General features: G+C 53.4%; 1 protein-coding gene across 1 annotated transcript in view; it reads left to right on the top strand.

Moving 5' to 3' along the window:
• CD6 (CD6 molecule) overlaps positions 1 to 18,656 on the top strand; it is a 41,666-nt gene extending 23,010 nt beyond the window's left edge. The window contains 13 exon segments of the mRNA XM_058662979.1: positions 7,545 to 7,655; positions 8,271 to 8,591; positions 8,931 to 9,242; positions 9,871 to 10,173; positions 11,273 to 11,338; positions 12,681 to 12,821; positions 13,198 to 13,296; positions 14,571 to 14,693; positions 16,475 to 16,546; positions 16,755 to 17,009; positions 17,122 to 17,171; positions 17,173 to 17,224; positions 17,712 to 18,656. Of these exon segments, the coding sequence (XP_058518962.1) occupies positions 7,545 to 7,655; positions 8,271 to 8,591; positions 8,931 to 9,242; positions 9,871 to 10,173; positions 11,273 to 11,338; positions 12,681 to 12,821; positions 13,198 to 13,296; positions 14,571 to 14,693; positions 16,475 to 16,546; positions 16,755 to 17,009; positions 17,122 to 17,171; positions 17,173 to 17,224; positions 17,712 to 17,776 (1,970 nt within the window). The 3' untranslated portion in view covers positions 17,777 to 18,656.
• The last annotated feature ends 8,176 nt before the right edge of the window (positions 18,657 to 26,832 follow it).

The following is a 26,832-nucleotide window of genomic DNA, read 5'->3' as shown; positions in this document are numbered from 1 at the left end:
GCTAGATGGGAGTGCAGACGCTCTCATCCGGCAGTTGTTGCGTCATTTTCTGATGATGCACAGTAATGGTTAAGAGGGTAGCTTTTAGAACAGGACTACCAAGATTCCAGTCTTGCCTCCTCAATCCACCAGCTCATTATGTAGTGTGGGGATTCGAACCAGTCCTACATGTAGAACCCTCAGATAAGGCATGCAGCATGTTTTCAAGAGATGTTGTCTATTACTCTGGATGTTGCTCAATTATCATCAGAGAAGGAAAGGACTGGAAGAGCTCCAAAGCCCCGTAAATCTATGGTTATGAAAGTGAGACAGTTGTTCCAGAGAAGGTCAAGGTCTCTTCCAAGGTCACACATCAAGTTAATGGCAGGAATCAACCTGCACCTGCCAAAACTCTGTCCGATGGTGCCTCTATTGTGGTCTGCATCAGTGCTAATATTTTCAAGAAACATCTTGACTCTGCCAGCTGCTGGAGTCTTCATTGCCTCCTGAGAGTGAGGATGGCTTTGGCCAACAAGGCTACATGGTCTGCCAGATTTTCCCTGTAGTTCAGGTGAGCAGAATGAGGGAGCAGTCAGGATTAAAACTCACTGAGACCCGCCTATGGGATCTTGGTGCATGTAAGGCGAGGATTTCAGCTGCTAGGCTACTGTGCTGGCCCTTGCAAACACTTTTAATGCACTGTCTTTTCCTAATTAGTCCATCACTTGGAGATGATTCAATTCTGTCCAATTTGGGGTTTTTGCTTCTGTTTCTTTTCTTGTTGGTGTTTTTGTTTTCCATTAGAAACAATGTTTCCAGAAGCTTTCTGCCTCTGACTGATTGAGGAATCGGCTTATTTAACCCTCATGATGTACATCTGATTCCCATTCTACAGAGGGGCTACCTCAGGTTCAGAGAGGCTTGTGGTTTGTCTGAGCCACGTGGTTAGAAGGAGCTTGGCTGCGTGCAATTCACAATCATGGACTTGAACTTCCATGTCACATTGGTGTTCAGGACTCCCTCCTTCTTCCTTCCTTCCTTCCTTCCTTCCTTCCTTCCTTCCTTCCTTCCTTCCTTCCTTCCTTCCTTCCTTCCTTCCTTCCTTCCTTTTTATTTACTTGAAAGGCAGAGTTACAGAGAAGCAGAGGCGAGGGAGATAGAGATCTTCCGCCCATTGTTTCACTCTCCAAGTGGCCACAATGGCTGGGTTTGGGCCAGACCAAACCCACAGCCAAGAACTTCATCCAGATCTTCCACGTGGGTGGAAGGGACCAAAGTACCTGGGTCACCTTCCGCTTTGTTCCCAGGCTCGTTAGCGGACAGCTGGATCAGAAACACAGCAGTTGGAACTCAAATCGGACTCTGGTAGGGAATTCTGCTGTCACATTTGGCAGCTTAGCTGGCTGCACCACCGTGTGGCAGCAGGATGGTTTCCCTAGGTAGGTCCCCAGAGGCAGGATTAACTGAATCCAGGGAACTTGCTTTGTTGTTGGAATCCTTGTTGTTAAAGCTGTTGACATGTGTACTCCCAAACACTTTCCCATGGCTTTTTTTGGAGTGTGTTCCGGCAGGTAACATGTACCACACTTCCCACACTGGTTCTTCTTTTTTTTTGTTTTAAATTCATTAATTACATTGTATTACATGACACAATTTCATAGGTACTGGGATTCTCCCCCCTTCACCCCAAACCCTTTCCCCATGGTGAATTCCTTCACCATGATGCATAACCACAGCTCAGGTTCCGTTGGGATTCCCTAATTACAAGCTCACACCATACAGAGTCCAGCATCCCATTGTCCAGTCAAGTTCAACGGCCTCTTAGGGAGGCCCTCTCAGGTTTGAAGGAAGGGCCAGCAGAGAGTCACCTCTATCAATTAGAAGCTCCAACATATCATCAGCAACAGTCCAGGTACGATGAGGCTGGTGCAGAGTCCACTGATTGACATAGTCCATCTTAGAGTTTCCCCTTGTCCAGTTTTCCGCTGCAAACATATAGCTGAGGTGGTTGATTGATCTACTCCATCTTCCATCTTTTCTTGGTTAATGTTTTGATTCCTCCATTTTGTTCAGAGGAATCCCCAAGGAAACTTTGAGGCATTCCCAGTCCAGGCTCCTACATGTACTACTAGTAAGCACAGTGCCCGCCACAGTCCATCACTCCGATCAGCTGGTGGTTGTAACCCCTGGGTTGGATCTATTCTGAGCTCCGACCTCCATTGGAACCAATGAGTATTGCAGCTCTCCCCGGCTCTGCCCATCACACACTCATCCCTCACCTAAACCAGTGGGAGGAGTGCTGGTTGCGTGCTGCATTCCCTACTGGCACAGGCCATTTTGCCTTGGCATTTTGTGTTTTGTACCCACACTGGTTCTTCTTGGCGCTCCCTCCTCCGAATGCCTACAGGCGCCGTTTCATCTCTGTCACCCACTCATTCGGCTCTCTGCCTATGCTTCTCTTAGCATGTCCAGTGAAACCAAGGGGCAGCAGGTGGTCTCCGCTGGAGCTGGTGGTGTTGCTGGTTGCTTGGAGCTGGCTGTTCTGTATCTTCAGTGGACCTTAAATCTGCATCACACAAAGTGAATGTCAGAGTCATGTCTTCTCAGGCTCTGGGTTGGGGGCCATTTTGTGCTCTCATCCTTCCTGGCTTGGAGTGTCCCTGACTACACTTCCCCTGGTCTTTCTTGGGGTCCCATCCCATGCAGGGGCTTCTGCGTGGAACTGGTCTGAAAAGGCACATGCCTCCTTCCTGTGCTGGGCAGGGCTCTCTCAGTTTTTTTCTTCTCCTCTGCTCCCCTCCATCAATACCCCATCTTGTGCTATCCCTTTCAGAATCTGGGGCACAGCTCAAGATGTTTTTGAGGCACACACAGGATAGATTCAGATAGCAAATGAACTGGGTATTAAGTAACACTGAGTCACTCGATAGTGTAATTTGATTAGTCTATTCTCAATGTCCCATCAGTCTTTTTTTTTTTTTCCAAAATAAATCTATTTATTCATTTATTTTGTTTGGAAATCAGAGAGAAACAGAGACTTAATTGCCCATTTGCTTGTTCATTCTCTCAGATAGCCACAATGGCTGGGGCTGGGCCAGCCCAAAGTCAAGAACTGGGAACTCAGGTCTCCTGTGTGGGTGATAGGGATCCAAGCACTTGAACTGTTAGCTGCTGCCTCCCAGAGTGCAGGCTTGCAGGAAGCTAGAGTTGGAGATGGAGCTAGAAGTCAAAAGCAGGCCCTGTGATTTGCAACGCAGGCCTCCGAACCAGCAGCTGCACTGCTAGGCCAGATGTGTCCCCAGGGGACCGAGGGTGACGCACCTTTTAACATGTCTAATAGGGTTTCCCTATTACAACACCTATTGTTATACCTACCTTCTATTTCAATCAAGCAATATAAACATCTCCTTACATGTTTTAAGATTTTTCCAATCTTTTGTCCATCAGCACATGCACCTAGCTTTGTTGGCAGAGGTGGCTGGAATAGAGGTTCTGGTCTTCCCACAAGCAAGACTTTGAGCTGTGAGACAGAGAGCAGTGGTAAGCAAGTAGCAAGATCTAATGAGTCGGGGCACCGGTTAGAACAGATGGGCACCTCTTCAGATGGATCTGGGAGTGCCTAGTCATTCAGACCTGGGTAGCAAAATCACAGGGTTTGATGGAGAGTACACCTGCTAGGTCAGGCGGGAGGCTCAGCAAAGGACAGAGAGCTGAGAGCAAACGGTGCGTTCAGATTGGGGTTTGTAAGTGGGTGGGATGCAGTTTTTCTCACTGTCCTCCCCTCTGCGCCCACCTTCTCCTAGACAAAGGGTTTGCTGAGTGTGACATGGGTGGATTTCCTTCCAAGGTCTTATTTTTTTTTTTTTTTTGTTTGGAAAACAAGGACATTTTATTGGTAGGAGGCTCATTCCAGGGAACACAGGGGGGAGGGGTGGAGATGAAGGGCACATACCAACTCAATTAACTTTCTTTTTTTTTTTTTTTTGTTTTTTTGTTTTTTTGTTTTGTTTTTTTTTTTTTTTTTAATTATTTATTATTTAACTTCAGTAATTACATTGTATTATGTGACACAGTTACATAGATACTTGGGTTCTCCCCACCCCTCCCCAAACCCTCCCACCATGGTGGATTCCTCCACCTTATTGCATAACCACAGCTCAAGTTCAGTTGAGATTTCCCCATTGCAAGCGTATACCAAACATAGAGTCCAGCATCTTATTGTCCCGTCAAGTTCAACGGCTTCTTAGGTATACCCTCTCTGGTCTGATGACAGAGCCAGCAGAGTATCATCCCAGTCAATTGAAAGCTCCAACATACCATCAGCAAAAATTTACATCATTATGGAATTAATTGACATAGTAATGAGTAACCAATATGTTAAAAGTAAATGCGGGTTCCCAGCCACCTTCTGTGACCAAGGTCTTATTACCTGATGTTATTGGACTGCATGACCCATTTGGCACTGGGCAAAGAGAATGCTCCTGGGGGCTCTCTTTATGGCTGGGACCACCTAGGAAGTTATGGGGGCGAGTGTGAGACTTTGTAGTGTGAAATCCCAGCCTGTTCCTGAGCCTGCTGCATGCCTTGCCTGGCTTTTTCCTTAGGCCCCTTTTAAATACCTGTGCTAATTTCTATCTTCTCACCTAACCGCTTCACACCAATGGGATTACAGTACACACAATTTTATAAACACAGCCTTTGAAAATCGTGCTGTACCATTGCTCTTTTTTTTTCTACACCTTGATTCTCTGACTCAGCACAGTGTGGAAATCTCTCTAAAGAAAGAGGTGTGGGCCTCTTTCTTTCCGAAGGACTGTGTCGGGTGTCGCACTGTAGCTGGGCCACGATGAACTCAGCAGTTCCCTTGTGGACACACGTTCACTTTGTTTCCAATTTTTTGCTATTTAAAAAACTGCAGAGAACCTTTAAAAAAATGTTTAGAGTGAGTGCACAGGAAAAAGCTAACGGTTCCTGTGCGGGTGAGTGTGGTTGCAAGTGAAAGGGCGAACCCATGGAAAGGCAAATGGGAATCACGGGACCAGCCAAAGTGATGGCCGTGCCTGCGAACTTGGACCCTGCACTGGGCCCTCGGTTGTGAACCGAGGCCTGGCTCCCAGGGGCTGGGGCAGGGCGGTGTCTGTAACTTCTGCTTTTGCTCCTGCTGTTCAGAAGCGAGAGACTACACGAGTTGGCCTCTCTTCTTGGGATAGGGGATGGGAGACTCAGAGAGCTAGCGCAGAGCAGAGCTGGAGCCCTGCACATGTGTGCGTGCACAGTCTATCACATCCTAGCACACGCAGTCACGCCCACGCACGTTCACACACCGCAGCCCACATCCCAATGCCCTCCCCTCCCCCAACACTTGAGAAATGCCGAAAACGACAGCAGAGCCCTGGGACCCGTTGCTGTGGGAACCAGAATTCTGCAGTCCTAACTTGTGGGCATCTGAATTCTTGCTCTGAATATTGCATTAGCTGCAGAGTTTGTGCTCTGAATTCTGAGTGATTCCCCTCCAGGGGGTCAGCCTGGGCAGCTGAGCAGGGAGCTGGTGAGGATGGGCAGTTACAGCCTCATTCCTTGCTGTCTGGGTGATGGAGTGGTCCAGATGGAAGCAAGCAGGAAGGAGGGCAGTGGCTGTAGGGGCCGTGTGTGTGTGTGTGTGTGTGTGTGTGTGTGTGTGTGTGAGAGAGAGAGAGAGAGAGAGAGAGAGAGAGAGAGAGAGAGAGAGAGAGAATGCTCACCAGGGTGGGAAGCCACTGAATCTTTTTTTTTTTTTTAAGATTTTGTTACATTTTTCTTTTAAATTTTTGAATTTTATGGTGCAATTTTGCAGGCCATTGAATCTTGCTGGGTCTTCAGCCTCTGTCATTCAAGCCAGGTGGGTCGAGGTGGTGACAATGAGACTCGCCCCTTAATCTTCTGGAGGAACCTAGTGAAGGTTGGTTTCCTAAGTCACACAAAATCCAAGTCAGGTCAGCATCCTCCTCTGTCTTCCAGCTGCTTCTGGAACCCAGGACCTTTTCACATCCTGCAACAGAGAAGGAACCAAGTACAGATGTTAGCTCTCCTCCCTGCAGTGGTTGGAAGGGCTCATGCATCCTTCTATGCAAGCTTCCACTGCCCCAACCCAGCTGCAGGGGAGATCAGACAAGGCCGAGGGCCAGGTCCCAGGGGGATACCAGGCCATTCTGAGGGCCTAGGTCCCATGTGCGGTGGGGGCGGGGCATGGAAAACCAGGGGTCCAGGTCCCAGGAGACAGTTCATAGCTTGGTTCTGCGCTTGCTTAATAGCCAATGGCCTGGGGGCCACTTTTCAGGCAGGGTTCCCGCAGGAAATAGAAGTTGAAAGGCAGCTTGTTCACAAAAGCACTCCTGAAACGCAGGGATCAGAGGCACCATGCTCGGGTCCTCAGGAGAGAGGACCCGGGCAGTCTATGAGACACCAAAGACGGGCATGAGGAGGCAATTACCTTGGGAGAAGCAGTGGCTTCAGAAAAGGCACAGCCTGCCCGAGGGACCTCATAGAGAGGAGTCTGAAAGCAGCATGCAACATCGCTGGGCTCTTGCCCTCCTGTCTCTGCTGGGGCTCGCACTGGCTGACATCAGCAAATGCCTTCAAAGGCCTATGAAGATGTAGTTCCAATAGAGCCGCCTTGTGGGACAGAGCAAGGAGTGGCTCTGGAGGCATGAACGGCCATCGTCTAGCGCAGCATCCCTTTATTTAAATGTAGTTTTTTAAAAGAAAATATTTATTTTTTTTCTTGGAAAGACAAATCTGTAGAAAGAGAGACAGAGAGAAAGGTCTTTCATTTGCTAGTTCTCTTCCCAAGTGGCCACAATGGCTGGAGACAGTCAATCAGAAGCCAGGAGCCAGTGGCTTCTTCCAGGTCTCCCAATCTGGGTTCAGGGTCCCAAGGCTTTGGGCCGTCCTCGACTGCTTTCCCAGGCCACAAGCAGGGAGCTGGATGGGAAGTGGAGCAGCCAGGATACAAACCAATGCCCATTAGGGTTCCCAGTGCATGCAAGGGGAGGGTTTAGCCACTGAGCCATGGTGTTTGGCCCCCATTTCCTGTTTAGACCTCCTTTTCCTAGTTTGTAGTAGAAGGGGAATGCTAGCGTCTGCCTCCCTGTGTGTGTGTGTGTGTGTGTGTGTGTGTGTGTTATTCCTCTTGAGTTAGCAAGTGCAAGGACGGTGGCCAGCCAACGTTAGTTTCTCAGTGTCTGCATGACTCAGCAGACCAGCAGCTCTCAGGGTACCAAGCGCCAGTTCTGCTCAAGCCATTCAACCTCACAACATTTTCCTGAATGTTACCGATAGTAAATAAGAATGCGCGGAAAGAGAGGCTGAGCCCCCCACCCGTGGTCGCACTGGCGGCTCTGGCCTTGGTGCCCATGTTGCTCCGCACTGTGGCTCCGTCTTGATGTCTGAGGACATGTCTGTGATTCTTAGACGATGTAGGGGGTGAGGCTGAGGGCTGTGTCCTTGCACAGGCTCCAGCCCATGCCCCCTGTGCCATCCACATCCAGCCCCACTCACTGACCATGGCTGCTGCTGGTTAATTTCAGGTCGCCCCCCTCCAGCACCGTTGGGCCGACCGGACACCAACAGTACACACAGCAAGCCCTTGGAGCCACGTGAGCCGACCCAGTTCTCCAGCGTCAGCTTATGGAGATCAAGTAGGTTGAAGAGGGAGAGAGACTTTGGGTGCACCCGGGAGGCTCCTGGCCTTGGGACAATACTTCTTCCCAACTCAGTGGTTGGAGTGTTGCCATTAGAGTCACAGTTCTATCACAGACACACACATACAGCCCAGGTTTTCCTGGAGACCTGTCAGGGGATTTGTGGAGAATCAGCTAAAGAGTCTGTGGTGGTACTGCAGGTGCTACCAGGCACCCAACAGGGAGGCTCATGAGGGAGCCACTCTGCCAAGCCATGAGCTAGCCCTGCTGACCCAGTTACAGGCAAAAATGGAAGGTGGTTGCCAAGTAGAAGCCCATCACCACCTGCACATCTGTCCTCCGGGACTTCGGGGTCACAGAGCTCAGAACTCTGCCCTGGAAACAGGGATGAGTGGGGTCTGAGGACCCCATCTTCCACTCTAAGGAGAGCTAGGAGGTCAGACCTGAAAAGGTGGCTCAGGATGAGCCCACACAATCCCATTTTACAGATTGGAAAGCTGAGACCCCCCCAGAGACCTAGCAGGACCTCGTCCAAGCTCACCCACAGGGTTAATAGGGGGAAAGGGCAGAGTGGAACTCCTCGAGGTCTCAGCTTGGGTCTGGCACTTGCAGGGCCCCGCCTGGTGAATGGGAGCAGCCGCTGCAGCGGGGTGGTGGAGGTCCAGCTGAGCTTGACCTGGAAGCCTGTGTGCGGGTCCCCGCCTTGGGACAGCCGTGCCGCTGAAGCCGTGTGCCGCGTCCTGGACTGTGGCGAGCCGGTCCTGGTCCCGCCTACCCAGGAGCTGCTCTGGGGATCCACTGGTGCAAACGCCAGCGGGGCCCCAAATACCACTTTGCTGGCGGTCCGTTGCAACAGTTCCGAGTGGCAGCTCTGTGAGGTGGTGGACCGGCCTTGCAGCACGGAAGGGAAGCCAGTCCAAGTCACCTGCGCAGGTAGGTACAGTGCTGGGTCTCCAGAGCACCCAGGTTCCCAGACCCACACGGATCTTCCACCCTTTGGACGGTGTGGGCCGGGTCTGCCCTTTCTGGGCTTGGGGTGTCTGCCTGGACCCTTCACTCCAGGTACTGCAGACACCGATAACCCGGGACCCTCAGGGCTGCTGCTCCACCGGGGCACGCAGCCCGAGTCTCCCTGCTCCACCTACTGGCCTGCCCAAACAGCCAGAGGGCCTTTGCTCCTGGTCTGCCCACCATGCCCTACCCTGCCCAGAACTCTTCTGCTAGGGCCCCCAGGTTCCGGCCCCATCCCCCACAGAACCCTCCCTCCCCCAGAGAACCGCGTGCTGCGTTTGGTGGATGGTGGGAGTCCCTGTGCTGGACGCGTGGAGATGCAAGAGCATGGCAGGTGGGGGACAGTGTGCGACGACACTTGGGACCTGGAGGATGCCCACGTGGTGTGCCGGCAACTGGGCTGTGGCTGGGCCATCCAGGCCCTGCCCGGCCTGCACTTCAGCCCTGGCCAAGGGCCCATCCACCGGGACCAAGTGAACTGCTCCGGGAACGAGGACTACCTTTGGGACTGCCCAGGGATGCCAGGAGACCACTACTGCGGCCACAAGGAGGATGCCGGCGTAGTGTGCTCAGGTCAGTGGGAGCACAGCCCAGCTGTCTCCAAGCATCAACACTCCACCCACCTGCTGGGTCCCTACCCTCGGATGCTCAGAGCTCAGGCAGGGAGATGAGACCCAGGCAATTCAGGGGAGAACGTGTTGGAATGTCCCCAGGGAAGCTGGGTGGAGTTTACCAGGGAAGCACAAACCAGGAAGGATGAGCCTGTCCACCCACTGGAGGAGGTGACCCTAGAGGTGACACTTCTCCAGAGAGGATGTGTCACCTGGTTTCCGGCTGTAAGAGGAGGACTAAGGCAGGAGACCCCCAAGGAGGCCATTGGCCCTTCCAGATGCTTCTTGCGGGATGAGACTGGTGGTGGAGGGAGTGTTAGAGCAGCTCCTGGTTGAGCAGGTCTGAGCAAGCCTCTGCGTTCTGTGTCTTAGTAAGATCCCAGTACTCCTGACGCTGCCGCTCCCTGGACCCCACCTTGAGCAGTGAGGATCGGGAGCCAGCCAGAGCAGATGAAAGGGGTACAGGTGCAGGAAGGAGACTGCAGATGCTCTTGAGGCCGATTGGCTGCAGTGGCCCGTGGTGTCTGCACTGGGGTGTGCTGACTGGTGGGTATTTGGGTTGCAAAGACGTCCTCATCTCCTCCCTACAGAGCACCAGTCATGGCGCCTGAGCGGAGGTGCCGACCACTGCGAGGGACAGGTGGAGGTGCACTTCCGAGGGGTGTGGAGCACAGTGTGTGACAGCGAGTGGTACTCCCAGGAGGCCGGTGTGCTGTGCCAGGCTTTGGGCTGCGGGACCGTGGTGGACAGGCCCAGGGGGCGGCCGCATTCGCTGGCGGGCAGGATGTACTACTCCTGCAAGGGAGGGGAGCCCACCCTTTCTGACTGTTCCTGGCGATTCAACAACTCCAACCTCTGCAGCCAGTCACACGCGGCCAGGGTCCTCTGCTCAGGTACGCTTCCCTCCCGCTACCCACACCCCTCATCACTCACAGAAATGACCCAGGGATTCCACCCAGGTGCATGGCCTGAGCTTGTAGCTCAAGAGCTACGCTGGCACCTGAGGGACCCTTAGCTGAGTCATCAGGATGATCTTTGCTACAGATGCTCAAACCCAGCCCCAGAGTCAGGAATTAAATATTGAGGAAGGTCTTACAGGATGCCAAGCCACTGTCACGGCTCACTGGCTCAGGAGGTGACATCTGTTTGCCAGCCCGGGGCTGGTAAGCACAGTACAAAACACAGTTAGGGCACAGTGATCGTACGAGCGATGATGCCTCCAGGGACCTTCATCGTGGCTAGGAGGGCTTACTCCAGCCAAGTCCCCTGCCCTCTCTATATGTGCCTCCCACCAGATCCAAGACAGCACGGATGGTAAGGCACACCAGGGTTACTGCCCAGAAGGTAAAGTCCGAGAGAGGTTGGCAAAGTGAACTCCTTGGATGCCAGCAAATGCCACTGCCAAGGGCATGTCCCCCACTTCTGAGATATCCAAGGCTGAACAGGGCTATAAGACCTAAATACATTCCTGGGATGTAGGCACCCCTGTGGAGTGCAGTGACCTGGTCATGCATTCCAGCTCTGCCATGAGCCAGCTGGGCAGCTTCACAGCTCGCCCTCACCTGCACCCGGACTGTTAATTTCATGAACAGGTGCCCATTGTACTCCCAGGATACCTGGGAGATCAGGTAACATCTGTGGAGAGACTCAGCAAGCTCATGTCTCTGTCAGTGTGCCTGTCAAATGGGGATGCTGACTATGATAATGAAGATGATAGAATAAAAGCGAGGCTTGAACAGAAAACGGATTTGTGGTGTGGGGCAGATTAACCTGAAGGAAGGATGATTCTTCTATTAGCTCCTGACTCTAACTACAGAACCTGCCAGCGTTTAACCCTCCACCTCCTGCTGGAGAAGGAGTGGGAGGAAGTCTCCTTGGCATCATGCCCCAGCTCCAGCCTATGTGTCTGCCTTGTTCAGGATCACGCACCAGGCCGAACACACAGTAGGTGTTCAGGATTTGTGTTGAGGGAGTGGGTGGTGCTTTCCGCAGGTTCGCGGAGTTTGAACAACCTGTCTACTTCTGAAGCCCCTGCAAGTGTCCAGCCGGCATCCACAGGTGAGTGTTGCTGGAGACATAGTCTCTCTGACATGCGGGGGCTATGTGTGTGTGTGTGTGTGTGTGTGTGCCTGCACATGTGTTGTGTGTGCACTTGTCCAGGGTGGGCAGTGGCTAGTGGACTTGCTTCCCAGGAGCCCTCTGGGCACTTTGTGCTGTTGTCCTCCTTCTGACAGCCCAGTGAGAAAAATACCTTCCTGTAGGGCAGAAGGCTCATGCTGGAGAGAGGCCAGATGATCCTGACCTGCCAGGCCATGGGGACCAGCCAGCTTTCCAGGCACTGGGCCTCATGCATGTTAGCTACTATTCCCAGCCCTTTGCTGTTCTCCACAGTGGCCTGGGAGAGGACTCCTGGAAGAAGCTGAGGCTTGGGGTGGAAGTGACAGCAGGGGTTCGCCAGAATCGTCATCCAAGCCCTTAACTTCAAACCCACATTGTTTTGTGTGCCAGTTGTATAGCCTGGCCAGCATCAAGCTCAATGCCTGGGCTTGGATGCTCCCTGTGCCTCTTGCCAGCTATGTGATGTTGGGCAACAATGAACCAACCAAGCCTTTGAGTCCTCAGCTACAAAATGGGGCTCTTCTTTGGGTGATCTAGTCCAGGCCCAAGATCCCTCCAGGTCCTGGCATAGCCACAGGGCTTGCCCCACATCCTCTGCTCTGACTCCTGGCTCCCTGTCCCCTGTCTCAGGTACTGCAACATCAGAAGGATGTGCAGGCTGTAGAGCAGGTGCCTGCTGGGTGCACCTCAAACACTAGCTCTTGCTGAGGTTGAGGTGGGATGATCCCTGTTGTTCCTGTGTCCATGCTGTCACTGTCCTTCCTCCAGGGACATCCTCAGGGGGATACTAGCTGTGCTGCTCGCCCATGGAGAGTAAGGTGCCCCCAGTGAGCCTCAGGCCCTGAGCCTCAGTGCAGGTCGCCATCACAGGTGTCTCCCACACTGGATAGATCTGCTTGCCTGTCCTCGAGGTACCTGAGGCTGCTATCATAGTTGTATCTTTAGGGTCTGGTGCCTGGTACACGGTGGGTGCTCAACCATGGTCTGTTGAACAGAAATGGAGTGCTACAGGGATAACAGAAATCCCTGTGGACTTAGAGCCATAGGACAGTTTCCAGTGGTCAACTCCTGTGGTTAATTGCTCCTTCACTCAGTATGCATTTGTGGAGCACCTGTTGTATTCCAGGCACTCAAAAGCAGATGAGAAAATCCTTTTAAAGGAAGAGAGGAAGAAGTTAAAAAGGAGGTGGGATTCAGCTCTAGGAAGAGTGGTAAGGCAGCAAAAAAAGGTGAGGAGACGTCTACCCATTCCTTTTCCTCTCTAACTTGGGGTTCTTTCCAGAACCTTCCGAGATAGTGAAAGTGGATGACAAGGACTCCCGGGAGCTGGCACTCCTCATCCCCTGCATCGTCCTGGGAGTTCTCCTCCTTGCCTCTCTCGTCTCCATAGCCTGCATCCTCTTGAGGATCAAAGGGAAGTACGGTAAGTGCAGGGCTGGGAGAGACACTGGGAAGGCTCGGGGACCCAGGCCGCAGACACTGGGTGCAGCCCTCCTAGGGCCTCATGAGTGTTGGTGGAATTCCAGCAGGAGTGGTGTGATTCAACAGTGACCCCCTAGTCCTGGGAAACACCTCTGCCTGCTGGGAAGGACTTTCCCAGTGTGTCCAGCGGAGGAACAGAGGTGGAACCACCACTGTGGGTCCCCCAGGAAGAGTAGCCCGTGTGCCCATGCCTCTGTGTGTGTGTGCGTGTATGTGCGTGTGTGTAGGGAGGAAGCAGATGGCTTGATGAGAGCAGGCAAGGTAGACTGGATAGGGCAAAACAATGACCTATAGACTCTCTGCCTCCCCTCCTTCAGCCCTCCCTGTTACCATGAACCACCAGTACCTGCCTACCACCATCCCAGCAGGGACCAATAGTTACCAAGCGGTCCCCATCACCATCCCCAAAGAAGAAGGTAGGATGTGCCCCACCCTGGGTGTGGGAGGTGGGAGGACAGCCAGGGCAGGCTTTCTGCTTAGGTCAGAACAGTGCCAGCCTCCTGGAGGTGAAACCCCTGCAGCCCACTTGTGGCTGTGGGATCTGGGAGCAGGTCCAGTGCCTCTTGAGCTGGAGGGTAGGTGATGTCCTAGCTCAGGCCACTAGACTTGTGAGTTCTGGACCAATACAGGCCAAGGGCAGTTTGGATCTCAGTTCTTGTGGAAAGCTGCCCAATCGGTACATGAAACATAGATTTATTTCGTGTTTTCCAAGTTAAAAGAAATTGGGCCAAGAATCCATCCTGTATGATGTAAAGTCTGAAAGCTCTTGGGAGTCACACATAGGAGCTGGAGTTTAATCACTTTGCATTATTAGTATATTTAATTATCTTCATCAAAAAGAGCCTGAAGACATGAAAACCTATATAAAACTCAACCAAATATAACAGATATTCTTTGCACACCAGAGCTGGACACTTGAGAAGAGAATAGGAATGCAGTATCTTTTTTAAAAAATTATTTTTTTATTTGAAAGGCAGATTTACAGAGGAAGAGAGAGAGAGAGATCGATCTTCCATCTGCTGGTTCACTCCCCAAGGGGCCTCAATGGTCGGAGCTGAGCCGATCTGAAGCTAGGAGCCAGGAACTTCTTCTGGGCCTCCCACATGGGTGCAGGACCCAAGGACTTGAGCTATCCTGCACTGCTTTCCCAGGCTTTGTAAGCAGGCAGCTGGGGCACAAACTGGTGCCCCTACGGGATGCTGGTAATGCAAGGTGGAGGATTAGCCTGTTGAACCACTGTGCCAGCTGCAGGAATGCCATATCTTGAGCAAGGCTCACGAACAAGTAGTCACTAAAGCGTCTAGAAGTTTAGAACCAAAACACCTGCCTGTCTGGGCAAGGTGAGAACCTCTGTGTGCCTCAGTTTGCTCACCTGTAAACCGGGGGTAAGAACCTCCCTACTCCACAGAATAAAGATATAAGTAAATGAGATCAGAGCTGTAAATGGCATGTTAGCATAGGGCCCGGCACACAGAGTGTGCTCCATAGAATGTTTGTTAAGCAAATAACTGTTGGTTAGCTCCATGAGTTTGAAGTAGAAAGACAAGCTAGGAGAACCCTCGCTGGATGGTCCTGTTTGAGATGGGCCAGCGGGTGCTGTCCTGCCCTGTCTGCTGTCCCCCCTCAACCCTCTCCCGACACCTTTCTGCCATCCACTGTGCTATAGCCACCTGCTCTGATTTCTCCCCAGTTCCCAAGCTGTCCATCCAGGTCCGGGCACAGCCTGCCGAGGACTCGAGTTCCAGCTCGGACTCAGACTACGAGCACTATGACTTCAGCACCCAGCCTCCCGTGGCCCTGAGCACCTTCTACAGTGAGTGCCTGGGTGGGCTCCCCAGGACTCACTTTGCCCCTGTCACAGGTCCTGCCTGTGACCCCTGCAGAGGGTGGACAGGATCCATTCTCACCCACTCTGTTGATTGACAGTGGACCCACACTGAACTTTCAAAACACTGCATGACCTGGTAGTCAGCTCCATGTCTTGAGGCATTTCTGTCTTGACCAGGCAGGGTCTTCCCTATCATGGAATGTGTGGAGAAGCTCTTTAGGAGGAAAAGAGGCTTATTTTGGCTCACGGTTATAGAGGTTCCCAGTTCATTATCAGGCGGGTGCCATGGCTGAGTCCTCTGGGGAGGCAGAGCATGCATGAAGTGGCCACATGCGAGCCAGGATGTGGTGGGGGAGAATGGCTGGGCCTAACTCTGGCCTTTGTTTTCTTTTCACCTGGAGAAGCAAGGAGACAGAGAACCCACCTGCTGATTCACTTCCTGACTGCCTGCAATGGTTCAGATGGGCTAGACCAAAGCCAGGGGCTGGGAATTCTGCCCTGGGCATCAGGAATCCAAATTGTGAGCCATTATGTTAATCACTGCCTTCTTGGGTCTACAGTGGCCCCACTTTTTTTTAGATTGATTCATTTATTTGAAAGGTGAGAGAGAGAGAGAGAGAGAGAGAGAGAGAGAGAGAGAGAGAGAATGCTCCGGGCCATATCTGCTTTTCCAGGTGCATTAGCAGGAAGCTGGCTCAGAAATGAAGTAGCTGTTGGACCATGCCAGTGTCCCAAGTGGCAGCTCAGCCTGCCGCACCATAATGCTGGCTTCCTTATCCCAACTCTGGCTTTCAGAGCCCTCTTGGGGGGAAGTACCTTCCAAAGACACGCCCACCCCTCCCCTAGGAGCCTAAGGTCCACCCATAGGGTCCACTTCTGGGAGTCCAGGCAAGAGATGCTGTTGGGATGGTCTGGGATAGTCTCTTGTTTGCCCACACCTCCATGTCCCATAGGAGTTAGCCCCACACACCCCATTGTTACACAGCTCCCAGCTCTTAGTGTCCTGTCAGGCCCTTCCCTCTATCCGTGGGGGAGAGGAGCAGCACAGGGAAGATGGTGCTTCCGGTGGGGACCAGGGCAGTTACAAGGAGGCAGGGGCCGACCGGAGAACCACACCGCTAGTGCGGAACCACTTCTCTAGCTCCTCCAAACCCTAATGGACATGTGTAGCCACACTCCTGATGTCTGGGGAGTCCACCTGGTCCACACAGTCAGGAATGGCCCATCTATGTCCACGTGCCAGAGCTGGGGCTGCCCCCATCAGCCCCATCCCAGCCCACCTCCTGGGAAAATGAAGCCTGTGGCCCGGCAGCTCTGCACGCAGTGCAGGCCAGGGCCGACTCCACCGTCCTGTCTGCCCAGGTGCTTCAGCCTCCAGGACTCTGCTTCTTCCCCGTGAAGGAGCCACTGAGACTATGACCCGTGATCCCAGACCCTCTGCAGCCACCATGCTAGTCTCCCTAGAGGAGCAAATAGCAGCGCTTTTCCTGAGAAACAGGAAAGAGCTGTTGGGGCACCAGGAGCAGGGCCAAGCCTCTTGCGAACTGCTTAGGTCAGAAGAGGGGCAGCTGGGGTGCATGACACCCTCAGTGCTTGACCCATCCGTGTTTCAGGACAGCCCTGGGTCAATCTCATGCAGGGTCTGCCTGGGTGAGCTGATGGGAAAGGCCATGGCCGTCCTGTGCCTGGGGCTGTCCTGCCACCCTGGGCTCCTGGGACAAGGAGGCTGAGCCTTCACCCTCCCCAACAACCTACTCTGCCTACAGATTCCCAGCGGCACCGGGTCACAGACGAGGAGGTCCAGCAGAGAAGGTTCCAGATGCCCCCACTCGAGGAAGGTGAGTGAGGCTGGGGAGGGATGTGGGGCAGGAGCCGTCTGGGTGGCAGGTATGTCTCTAGGTTGGGTAGCTCATTCGCCCTGGAGACTCACAGCAGTAACCTCTTGCGCTGGGTCTTTCCCAACTTTTACAGTCACTGTGGGCCCTAAGTTCTTCCCAGAGTCTGATTTGAAGACTCTTTGCTGCATGGTTTCCATTTTTTTCTCAGGACTCGAAGAGCTGCATGTCCCCATCCCAGCTGCCAACCCTGGACACAGCATGGCAGGCACTCCTTCCCTTGGCCCTCAGAGTCAACACAGAAGCCAGAGCGAGTCCAGCACCTCCTCTGGGGAGGACTACTGCAACAGCCCCAGCAGCAAGCCTCAGCTGCCTTGGAGCCCTCAGGGCTTCCCTTCAGAAAGGAATTCTCTTCTGGAGCAGCCCCCAAACCTGGAGCTGGCTAGCCCCCAGGTGACTTGCTCTGGTAAGCTGAGCTTCCCCAGCCTCCAGCCATTGCCCTGTCGTGGGCTGCGGGTTGCGAGGACCTTTCCCTGCTCTGAGAATTGCTGACCAGCTCTGGTGGGTTCTCCCAGCAGGGCTCCCGGCCGATGACAGCTCCAGCACCTCCTCTGGAGAGTGGTACCAGAAACTTCCAATCTCCGCCCCAGCTCCCTTCAGTGGAACAGTTTGGCTGTCCAGGTAATGGGGCAGGTGAGAAGGCAACTGGGGAGGACCTGGAGAGGTCGGGGGTGGGAGCGGTGGGAGCACTGTGGACATCAGCACAGAGGATGCATCAGCCCGGGGAGAAAATGGAGATGGGAGAGGGCGAAGAGGAGAGGGGAGGGAAAGGAGAGCAAGCTTGGGGGGAAGTGAGGAACTCAAACGTGAATTGGATGGAGAAAATCCGAGCAGCTGCTGTAGGACGAACTGAGCCCCCCGTTTGTGCAGGCGGGCGAGTAGAAGCAGCTGGTGGCCCCTGGGGGAGGTTGTAGCAGCAGAGGGGCCCTCAGCACCCAGATGTCCTCCAGCATGGGGACCCGAGCCAGCCAGTCAGGCTCTGCCAGGGACTGACCTGCTGGGACAAGGTGTCACACAGCAGCCAGGGGAGGGGACAGTGATCTGACCTGCTCTGCTCTGCCCCCTGGGGCAGCGGAAGCAGTGACTGGGCCTCCTCCTGTCCCCACAGGGCCTTCCGCCTCTCGGCCAGACTCCACGGATGAGGAAGACTATGATGACATTGGAGCAGCTTAGACTGGGGCCAGGCCAGGCTCCTCAGGGACTTCCCAGTGCTGGCCTCCTGCTCTGCCTGCTCCCTGCCCTGCCCTGCCCTGCCCGCCCCCACCCCTGCCCCGCAGCTCTGAGGCCTCCCTGGAGACTGCCCAATGGCAGCTCTGGAATGGAGAGGCCTGGCAAGCCCTGTTGGTCTCATGCATGATCATGCCAAGTCTGGGCCACCTCCTGCAGCTACCTGACAGTTACAAGGGACACTGCCTAGGCCCTGCTGTCCCTTGGTGAGAGGTGCTTTGAATCCCTGAGTCTGCGACAGCTCAGAGCCCAGAGGTACTGAGAGGAGATCCCATGTACTTAGGGGCTCTTGGCTGGTGTCACTCAGGTAGGGGATGCTATAGGAGGCCAGGCCAGGCCCTCCTTCAAGGTGCCAGCTGCACTAGGATGGCCTTCCTGGGCATAGGTGGCTGATTGCAGGCAGGATGACCATGTGTCCCGACACAGGGGCTGGAGTCTGAGGCCAGTCCTGCCTCTAGGGACCCTCTGAAGTCACAAGCCTGTGCCCCAGGGATGGTGCCCGGACAGCCGATCCTTATTCTGGGCTTCCTATAGTTTACAAAGATGGTTCCAGGCCAGTGTTCTCACAGACCTCAGAGTGAGGATTCCAATCAGTCCCTGTGGGGCAATAGCTATAGAGATATCTGCTAGGAAGCAGCCCCCGGGGTTGCACTGGTCCCTGTGTCCCCATGGGTCTCCTTTCATTGATGGACGTGTGACTCTGCAGTGCTGACCCAGAGCGGGAGTCCCAGAGAGGCCCGAGGGCTCAGGCTGGGGCCTGCTGTCCGTTCTGGATATCCTGAGATTAAACAGAATTGCTGAATAAAACTGGAACCCAAAGGGAAAAGTCCTTGAATTCTCATAGCACCCAGGCTGTGTGTGTGATTGCATGCATGTATGTCACAGGTGTGCGTATGTGTATGTATGTGTGTGTACGTGTGTGTGCGTGTGTGTGTGCGTGTGTGTGGCAGGCATGGGGTTTCCTCAGCAGCAGATGGGACAAAGAGTTGAGCTCAAGTCCTCATCTGGGAAGTGAACCCAGGAAATACCAGAAGGAAAATGAGTAAGAGTAGGATGTCAGGACCTGGAGTTCATGAGCAGGCTGCACCTGTGGGCTGCCAAGGCTCGATCCTGCCAGGAGACTCGGAAACACACTATAGGATTATCCTGGTAAGGAGCAAGGAACTGGGAAGTGGATGGCCCAACTCTGCCTGTCACGCGTTGAGGCTGAGAACCCATCCCAGAGTCATGGAGCTGCCCTGTGAGCGGCGGATCACTGAGAAAGAGTGACAGGCCCAGCCCGGACTGGATTGAGTGGCAGGCAGAGGGCCAGAGACACAGCCTGGATGAAGTCATTTCCCATGGGGAAGGTCCAGGCAGAGCAAGGCCAGGGCCTGCTCTGTGTGTGCACCTGTGTGCATGTGTGTGTGAGGGTCAGGGATGAGGGGAGTGATGGGAGCAGAACTGTACATCCATGCACAAGGATCAAGTGGCCTGGGAGGCTTACCATGGCTGTAGGGACAAGGCCCAGGACCTGTCCCCTGGAAGCCAGACTCAGAGGGAGCCCTGAGCACTCAGTAGCCGCTGCCTTTACTGCAGGCTGGCGTTGTTGCACTGGATGAATTCCCCCAGAGGCAAGACAATGTGTGTGTGTGTGTGTGTGTGTGTGTGTGTGTATTTGGGGGAGAGTTTTCCCAACCCAAGAGGCATTAGAGACAGGGAGGGAACCCTGGAATGGATCACACAGAGGGGTGCCCCCTCCCCAGCTTCTGCCCACCCACCAGGTCAGGGTGTCTCCCAGACCTCCTGGAATGGGGTCGAGGAGAAGGCTGAACTGTGGGTGTCCACTCGAGAGGCTGGAGGGACCCGTTTTCTGTTCACCTGTCCCAGAGGTGGAGGGGGGCAGGCGCTCCCCAGGGCAACCGTCACAGGATGTGGTTGGTGTGGGGGCATAGCGGGCCCCTCTTTCAGCTCTCTGAACCCCTTCTTCCGGGGCCCATTTTGGGGATTCCTAGGGGAGGAGCCACTGCTGGGGTAGGCAGGGCACACTCCCAGGCTGGGGTCTGGTGTCAACTCCCAGCTCCACTGCTCCTGACTCTGGTCATGCGGCCTCAAACAAGGCACTCAGCATCCTAGATTCTCTGACTTTACTCTGTCTGCAAAGTGGGCATGGCCATGGAGTGTGACTCAGGGGTGCTGGAAAGGGTTTGCGGCTTGGGGAGGAAAGTCCCCTCCCTTATTGGTAGATGTATGAATGCAGGTAGAGAGATCTCCCGAAACTGAGAGAGGCAGCGGACGAGAAGGACGCTGCCATTCAGGACCTGAGCTGGCAGCACGATCGATCGTTGTGGGGTATAGCCTAGGGGTATAGCCCAACAGGGAGAGGGTGACACTTCCTGAGTCTTCCCAAGTCCCCAATCCCAGGGGAATTGGCCCTTCCTTCACCTGGCCCTCTCCCTCCCACCAAACTAGGACAATCCAGGAGAAACTCCAGGGCCCGTGGCTCCTGTCCTCCCCCAGTGTTACTGGGGACAGCCTGTCTGATGTACAGCAGGTGACCATAAGGCTTGAGGCAGCTGATCCCTCTTGCTGCAATGCCTCCCAGGGACCCAAACCCTGTTCCCACCTGAGCTGGTCCTGCTGGAGGCCCGGAAGTGGGAGATGACTGACATCCGGGCTGTGGCCTACAGTCTCAGACCAGTAGGCGGCTCCTCCTCCACACTCAGAAGGCCTTGGGGGTATAAAGTCAAGGGGACATGGCAGCTAAATCCCATTCCAGAAATGTTGCTCGTGGGGTAAGGGATGCTGACATGAGGATGAGGTGCAGGGCAGTGGTGGAGGGCTTGGCAGCTGCAGAGGACCATCGGGAAGGCTTCCTGGGGGCAAGGCAAGCCCTGAGTGTCATGAGTGGGGGTGTCTTTGGATGGGACCAAGTTGGTGGAATGGCCCCAGTGGAGACCCAGCCGAAAAACTGCTCAGCTCTCTAAGGAAGAGGCTGGGATGGGTGCTGCTCACACCAAATCCATTTTGTGAGCCAGAAAGCTGAGTCCCAAAGAGGTAGGTACCCAAGGTCATGGCACTAGAAGGTGGTTGCACTGGGATTTGAGCATGCATGAAGCAGCAATGATAGTGCCTCTGGGAGTGGGGCAGAGGAATCTAGTGCCCCTGAACCCCCCTTTAGCCCCGGCCTGACTCTGGGATCAACCCATGCACTGGCTGCATTCAGCGATGCTGGACTCAGAGATGGGACCCATGCATTGCCTGAGCACCAGCTGAGATCTAGCTTTGTGCTGGGTTCAAGCGCTGGGGCAAGGAGAGGGACAAACCTGGGCCCTGGCCCTTGGGGGAGCCTGCAGTCTCTGGAGGAGCCCAGCACTACAGTGCATCACTGTGAGTGGGTGGTGACGATGGAGCATTTCCTGGGTGGCAGGCAAATACTATTTCAAGTAACTTTCACAAGGAGCACTCTGAAGGGCGTCATCATCCCTAATTTTCAAAAAAGAAAATGAAAGCTCCAAGAGGCAAGAAGCCACCCAATGTGTCATGGGTGCACAACACCAAAGCCCCAGTGTGAAGCCACTGGCCCAGCTCAGACAGGCCACAACACAAGTGTGTTTCGCCCAAGTGAAGCACAGTGCATCTGCTAAGCAACAACTGCGGGAGCAGTGGGGCCACACAACCCACCTGCACCCTCTGTGAGAAACTCCCAGCAGCCAGGTGGGAGCCCAGACCTGTTGCCTCCCATCCCCAGGCTGCTTACCTTCTGGGCATCTTGGCAAGAGGCACACTTTCTCATATGCTGCTCCTGTGGCGCAGACCTGCTGGGGCAGGGAAGGCCAAGCCCAGCCCTGGCACCTTTCTAAGAGGGCCTGCCTGCCTGCCTGCCTTCCTTCCTTCCTTCCTTCCTTCCTCCCTCCCTACCTCCCTCCCTCCCTCCCTCCCTCCCTCCCTCCCTTCCTTCCTTCCTTCCTTCCTTCCTTCCTTCCTTCCTTCCTCCCTCCCTCCCTCCCTCCCTTCCTTCCTTCTTCTCTTGCTTTCACATTTTAAAAAACTTATTTCTTTAGTTTATTTGAAATGAACCAAAACAGAGCTCCTCTCCATGGGCTCACTCCCAAATTCCCAGAACAGCCACAGCTGAGCCATATGGAAGCCAAGAGCCTGGAACTAAATCAGGTTGTCCCAAGTGGGCAGCAAGCCTTAGAGCGTGCGTGAACAGCAAGCTGGAATGTGAAGCCCAGCCAGGCACTTTCTTCCAGAATCTAGGTGATCCAAGCTGGAACTTAATTCCTACACCAAGCACCTGTCCCTTTCCCCTTCTTGTCTTTGTCTTACTTTCGGATGCAGAGTGCTCTGACGTTGTTCAAAACTCCTGCATTAATTCACGTCACTAAGGCCTCATCCACACTGGCCTGCCCCCCTTAAGCAAACACTCCAGTGTTACCCGCAAATGGACACAAGCTACTGTGAATTCCACCTGCTGGGCACCCCCTTCTCATACAGACAAGGTCATCTGTCTTCAACCCAAGATGCCTGGCACGTTTCACTTCTTGAGGGGAGGGGTACAGAGAACATTCCCAAGGGAGTAATGTGCTGCACCTGTTGCCCTGGGACCCAGCACGGAGCACAGAGGCTGGGCAGGGAGAGCTGGAGAAGCCGCCAACTCTGCTAGGGTTTGCTGGGAAAAGAATGACAGAGAGCAGACAGCTGAGCCTTTGAAGAAATGGGGAGTCTGCTGGACAGAGAAGAGAGGGAAGAACCTCACTGGGGATGTGGCAAGCAGGACGCACATTGTCGGAAGTGAAGCCTGGGTGGGGGTGCAGGGCTAACTTGCTCTAGGGTTTGGTCCTTGCTCCAAGGCACTGGGGAGTCGGAGCCCTTTCTAAGGCAGGCAGTGCTCCTGTGAGGTGGGTGGTCTACAAAGACACCTGCTGCAAAGCCGAGGATGGTTTGAGAGGCCAGATGCTCCCGGTGACCAGGCCTGGGGATGGAGAAGGATTCTGGGATTTGAAAAGCAAATGTGGCCATGGAAGATGATTTTCCATGATGACGATGATGGTGATGGGGACAGTGATGATGTCAGCTTCCATTCCCAAGTACTTGATGCGTCAGTCCCTGTACTGGGCATGTCATAGCCCCATGAGGTTCTGGGATTGACCAGAGTATGAGGGAAGAAACAGTGGCTTGGGAAGGTTTAGGGTTCTTTCCAGAGCCTCCATCTCCTCACTGTATGGCCGGGCACCGAGTTCTACTTCCCAAGGCCTTCTAAGGGTGGCTCACATATCCATGCCTATTGACTTTCATGTCTGAGGGCTCTGCCCACAACCACTTCCTATCCTCCAGATGTCTGCGACAACCCAAGGGACGAGGCCAGGGGGAGGGTTTCTGACAGGTCTGTCCACCAGGGCCCTGAAGACAGGGCTTCAAGGCTACCCCCACCCTCCACCCCAGGAAGCCTAGGCTGGGCCTTGCCTACTGGCTCTCAGCCTTCCCCACTACACCTGTCACCCTGTTGTTCAGCTCCCATCCCTCCCTCTCGCCCCCACTTGTGGTTTCCACATCCGTCCCTTGTGAAGACCCTCTCAACAGGGCTGAGAGGTGGGCAGTGGTGCCTGGAACCCATGCAGTACCCCGTGATATCCTCTGACTGTGGACCCCACTAACCACTCCCGTCCCTCAGTGGATTGTTACAGATAGAATGGTGTCTCCTCAGTCGGAGGAGCTGGGGAGACCCAACAAGGAAGGGACGAGTTCAAAGCCGCCTCAGTGGAAAGTTCATCTCCCGCCACATCCTTCAGCTGTTTACCAGTTTGACGGAGTTCTGGCATCCGGACATGAAAAGAGGCTCACCCCATTGTCGAGGAAGGACCAAAATAGCAACAGAGGAAGACAGCGAGGAGAGAGACGGGCAGGGGGCGATATGGCAGACATGGGGAATGACGAGGGCGCGAGAGCAGCCTGTCTAAGAGGTGGCAAACCAGGCAGTGCCTGGCGACCCTTCGCTGTGGCTGCCACTGTGCTCTGTCCCATCCTTCATCCCCAAGCTTCTCAGGGCCACATCCTCGTCTCTGTTATCTTCCAGGGAGGAGAAGTGCAGCCCCAAGATATCATGGAACCAGTTCAAGGCCACCCAGCCAGGACTTGGAAGCAAATGGACAGATAGAAGGCTGACGAGCAAGCAAGAGGGGTGGGTTGGAGGCTGAGGGAGGGTCATGACATAACCCCAACCGCCCAAGACCCTAGCTCCTTCCTGGCTTAATGACATTAATGGGACCAGGCAGAGAAATGGGAATGAGGTCTGGAGTGTGGACAATAGTATTCTGTCCATGCTGACTCTCTCGTTTTGTTCAATGTACTGTAGTTCAGTGAGAGAATATGCTTGCTCTTAGGAAATACACAATGAATAAAAAACTGACATATTTTTGGGACAAGAAACAGCATGCTTGTAAACAGCTTAGGAAAAAACTGATCTGTTTGTGGTGTTTGTGGTGTTTGTGTGTATGTGTATAGACAGGCAGGCGGAGATAAGCAGTTTGGGGGAAAGAGGTTTTTTTTTAAAACCCTCTTTTAAAAAATATTAATTTATTTTTATTTGAAAGGCAAGGCAGATTTTACAAAATGAGAATGTGAGATAGAGAATGTCTTCCATGGCTACAACAGGCAAAGCTGAGCCAAACTGAAACGAGGAACCAGGAGCTTCTTTTGGGTTTCACATATGGGTGCAGGGTCCCAAGGACTTGGGCTGTCCTCTGTTGCTTTCTCAGGATCTAAGCAAAGATCTGGATTGAAAGTGGAGCAGCTGGGACTCAAACTGTCACCCACATGGGCTGCCAATGCCACATGGCAAAGCATTAGCCTGCCATACCACCTTGCCAAATCCAAAAGGGAAAATTAATAGGAGGGGAGTCGGGGTGAGGATCATACATGATTTTTTTTGTATTATTCTTGCAGCTTTTCTCTAAGTCTGAAATCATATTAAAATTTGAAACAAATTTAAAGGCAACCTTGTGCTGCAGTAAAAAGTTTGAATGACTTGCTACCAATCGAGGGCCATTCTTTAAGTAATGATACCTCTCTCACTGGATCTATTTGTTTTTCTACATCTGAACTGAGGACTGGCCTGTCCTTGGTCACATGTGGAGATGGGCAAAGGGCACTTGTGTCCCTGTGTGCACCTGAGACCACTTGCTTGGCTGTCATGAGAAGGCCAAGTGGAGGTGACGTGGGAGATGCTCTCTTGCGATGTGAGTTAACGGCATTTGGAGTCCTCTCCCGGGTTCTGAATCTGGAACATTCATGCGGCACTGAGACGCAGCAGGTGCCCCCGTCAAGCAGCTGTCCATGGTGCAGGCCTGGGTGGCACTGGAGTGGAGGAACGTGCAGGGAAGAGCTGGCTTTTCTGGATCCCAACATTCCTGGGGTCCCCGGTCAGAGAGAGTGGTCTCAAGGCTATCAGGTGCCAGAGGATCAGATGCACAATAGGGCAGGTGAGGTTTGGTGAAGACAAAGATCCTCCACAGTGTGAGGGATAGGAGCAGCATGTGGAGTACCCTGACCACCTGGTCTGCTCCCTGCCCACCCCACTCTGCTTCTCATTGCCAATGAGGCTTCCTTTCCATCTTGCTGGAGGCACATTTCTTTTCCTTTTTTAAAAAAGATTTATTTATTTGAATGGCAGAGTGAGAGAGAGAGAGGGAAAGACATAGAGAAATATTTTATCTGTTGATTCACTCCCCAAATGGCCACAACAGTTGAAGCTTGGCTAGTCTGAAGCCAGGAACCACAAGCTTCATTAGGATCTCCCCTGTGAGTGCAGGGGCCAAAACACTTGGACCCATCCTCTGCTGCCTTCCCAGGCCTACAGCAGGGAACTGGATCAGAAGAGGAGCAGCCAGGATTCAAACCTGTGTCCATATGAGATGCCATCACCACAGAGTGTGGCTATGCCACATTGCCAGCCCTAGCAAACTCCTTGTCTAGCCCTGACTTCTTGCTTTATAGCACAGGAAAATCACATGGACAGGCCTGAGCGTCTCCTTTACCTGGTCTCCCCTGTCACGATCATCCCACCTCAGTGTGGTAACTGATCACGTTTAATGAGCCAATGTCGGTATTTCCTTAGTCAGAAGTCCAGACATCAGTCTGATTTCTTTAGCCTTGCCCAGTATTCTTTTTCCATCCCAGGATCCCACATCACATTTAATCACTCTGCCTCCTCAGACTGCTCTTGGCTGCAACAGCTTCTCACGTTTTTGTTATTTTTGACAATGATGATAGTTTTTTTTTAATGCCTGCATTTATTTATGTCAGCTTGAGTCACGGGTTAGCCACTTTAGGCTCGAGCCCAATACAACTCTCTTCTGTTGCTCAAGTTGTTCCAGCTTTAGCCATTAGGAGTTCCTTCCATCGAACCTGGAGACAGGTCCACATCTCCCTACTATGACAGTTTCTTAGAGCCTATCCCTGACTTTCTGGCACCAAAAGATGATCCAGGCATCACAGAAGAAGGACATTTTGAGATGGATGAATCTCGAAGTCTTTCTGCCAAGTGAAATAAGCAATTCAAATATTCTATTATTTCACTTCCACAATATATGCAGTGAAGACAGAGTCACCGGGTCAGCAGTAGAAGTGTGGTGGCCAGGGGCTGGTGACAAGGAGTTTGTGGTGTCACTGTAATGAGGCCTGAGTTTCCATTTTGCTGGGTGAAGCATTTGCAGGTGGCCAGTGGTAAGCTTCCTGAAGACCAGAAGCCACGGAACTGTGTACCTGAAATGGTGTAACTTATGTTCTATGTGCATTTTATCACTATGAAAAAGCTGAGGAAGTTGTAGGGCTGCAGGTTTAACCCATGTGGGAATGTTGGTTTAAGTCCCAGATGTTCTACTTCTGGATCTAGCACTCTGCTACTGTACCTGGGAAAGCAGCAGATGATGGTTCAAACACAAGGGTCCCTGTACCCAAACTGGAAACCCAGGTGGAGTTCCTGGCTACTAACTTCAACCTGGCTGAGTCCCAGGTGGGAA

This window comes from Ochotona princeps, chromosome 4, assembly GCF_030435755.1.
Source record: "Ochotona princeps isolate mOchPri1 chromosome 4, mOchPri1.hap1, whole genome shotgun sequence".
NCBI lineage: Eukaryota > Metazoa > Chordata > Mammalia > Lagomorpha > Ochotonidae > Ochotona > Ochotona princeps.
The sequence above is the reverse complement of the archived record's forward strand: the minus strand, read 5'-3'. Positions and strand labels throughout refer to the sequence as shown.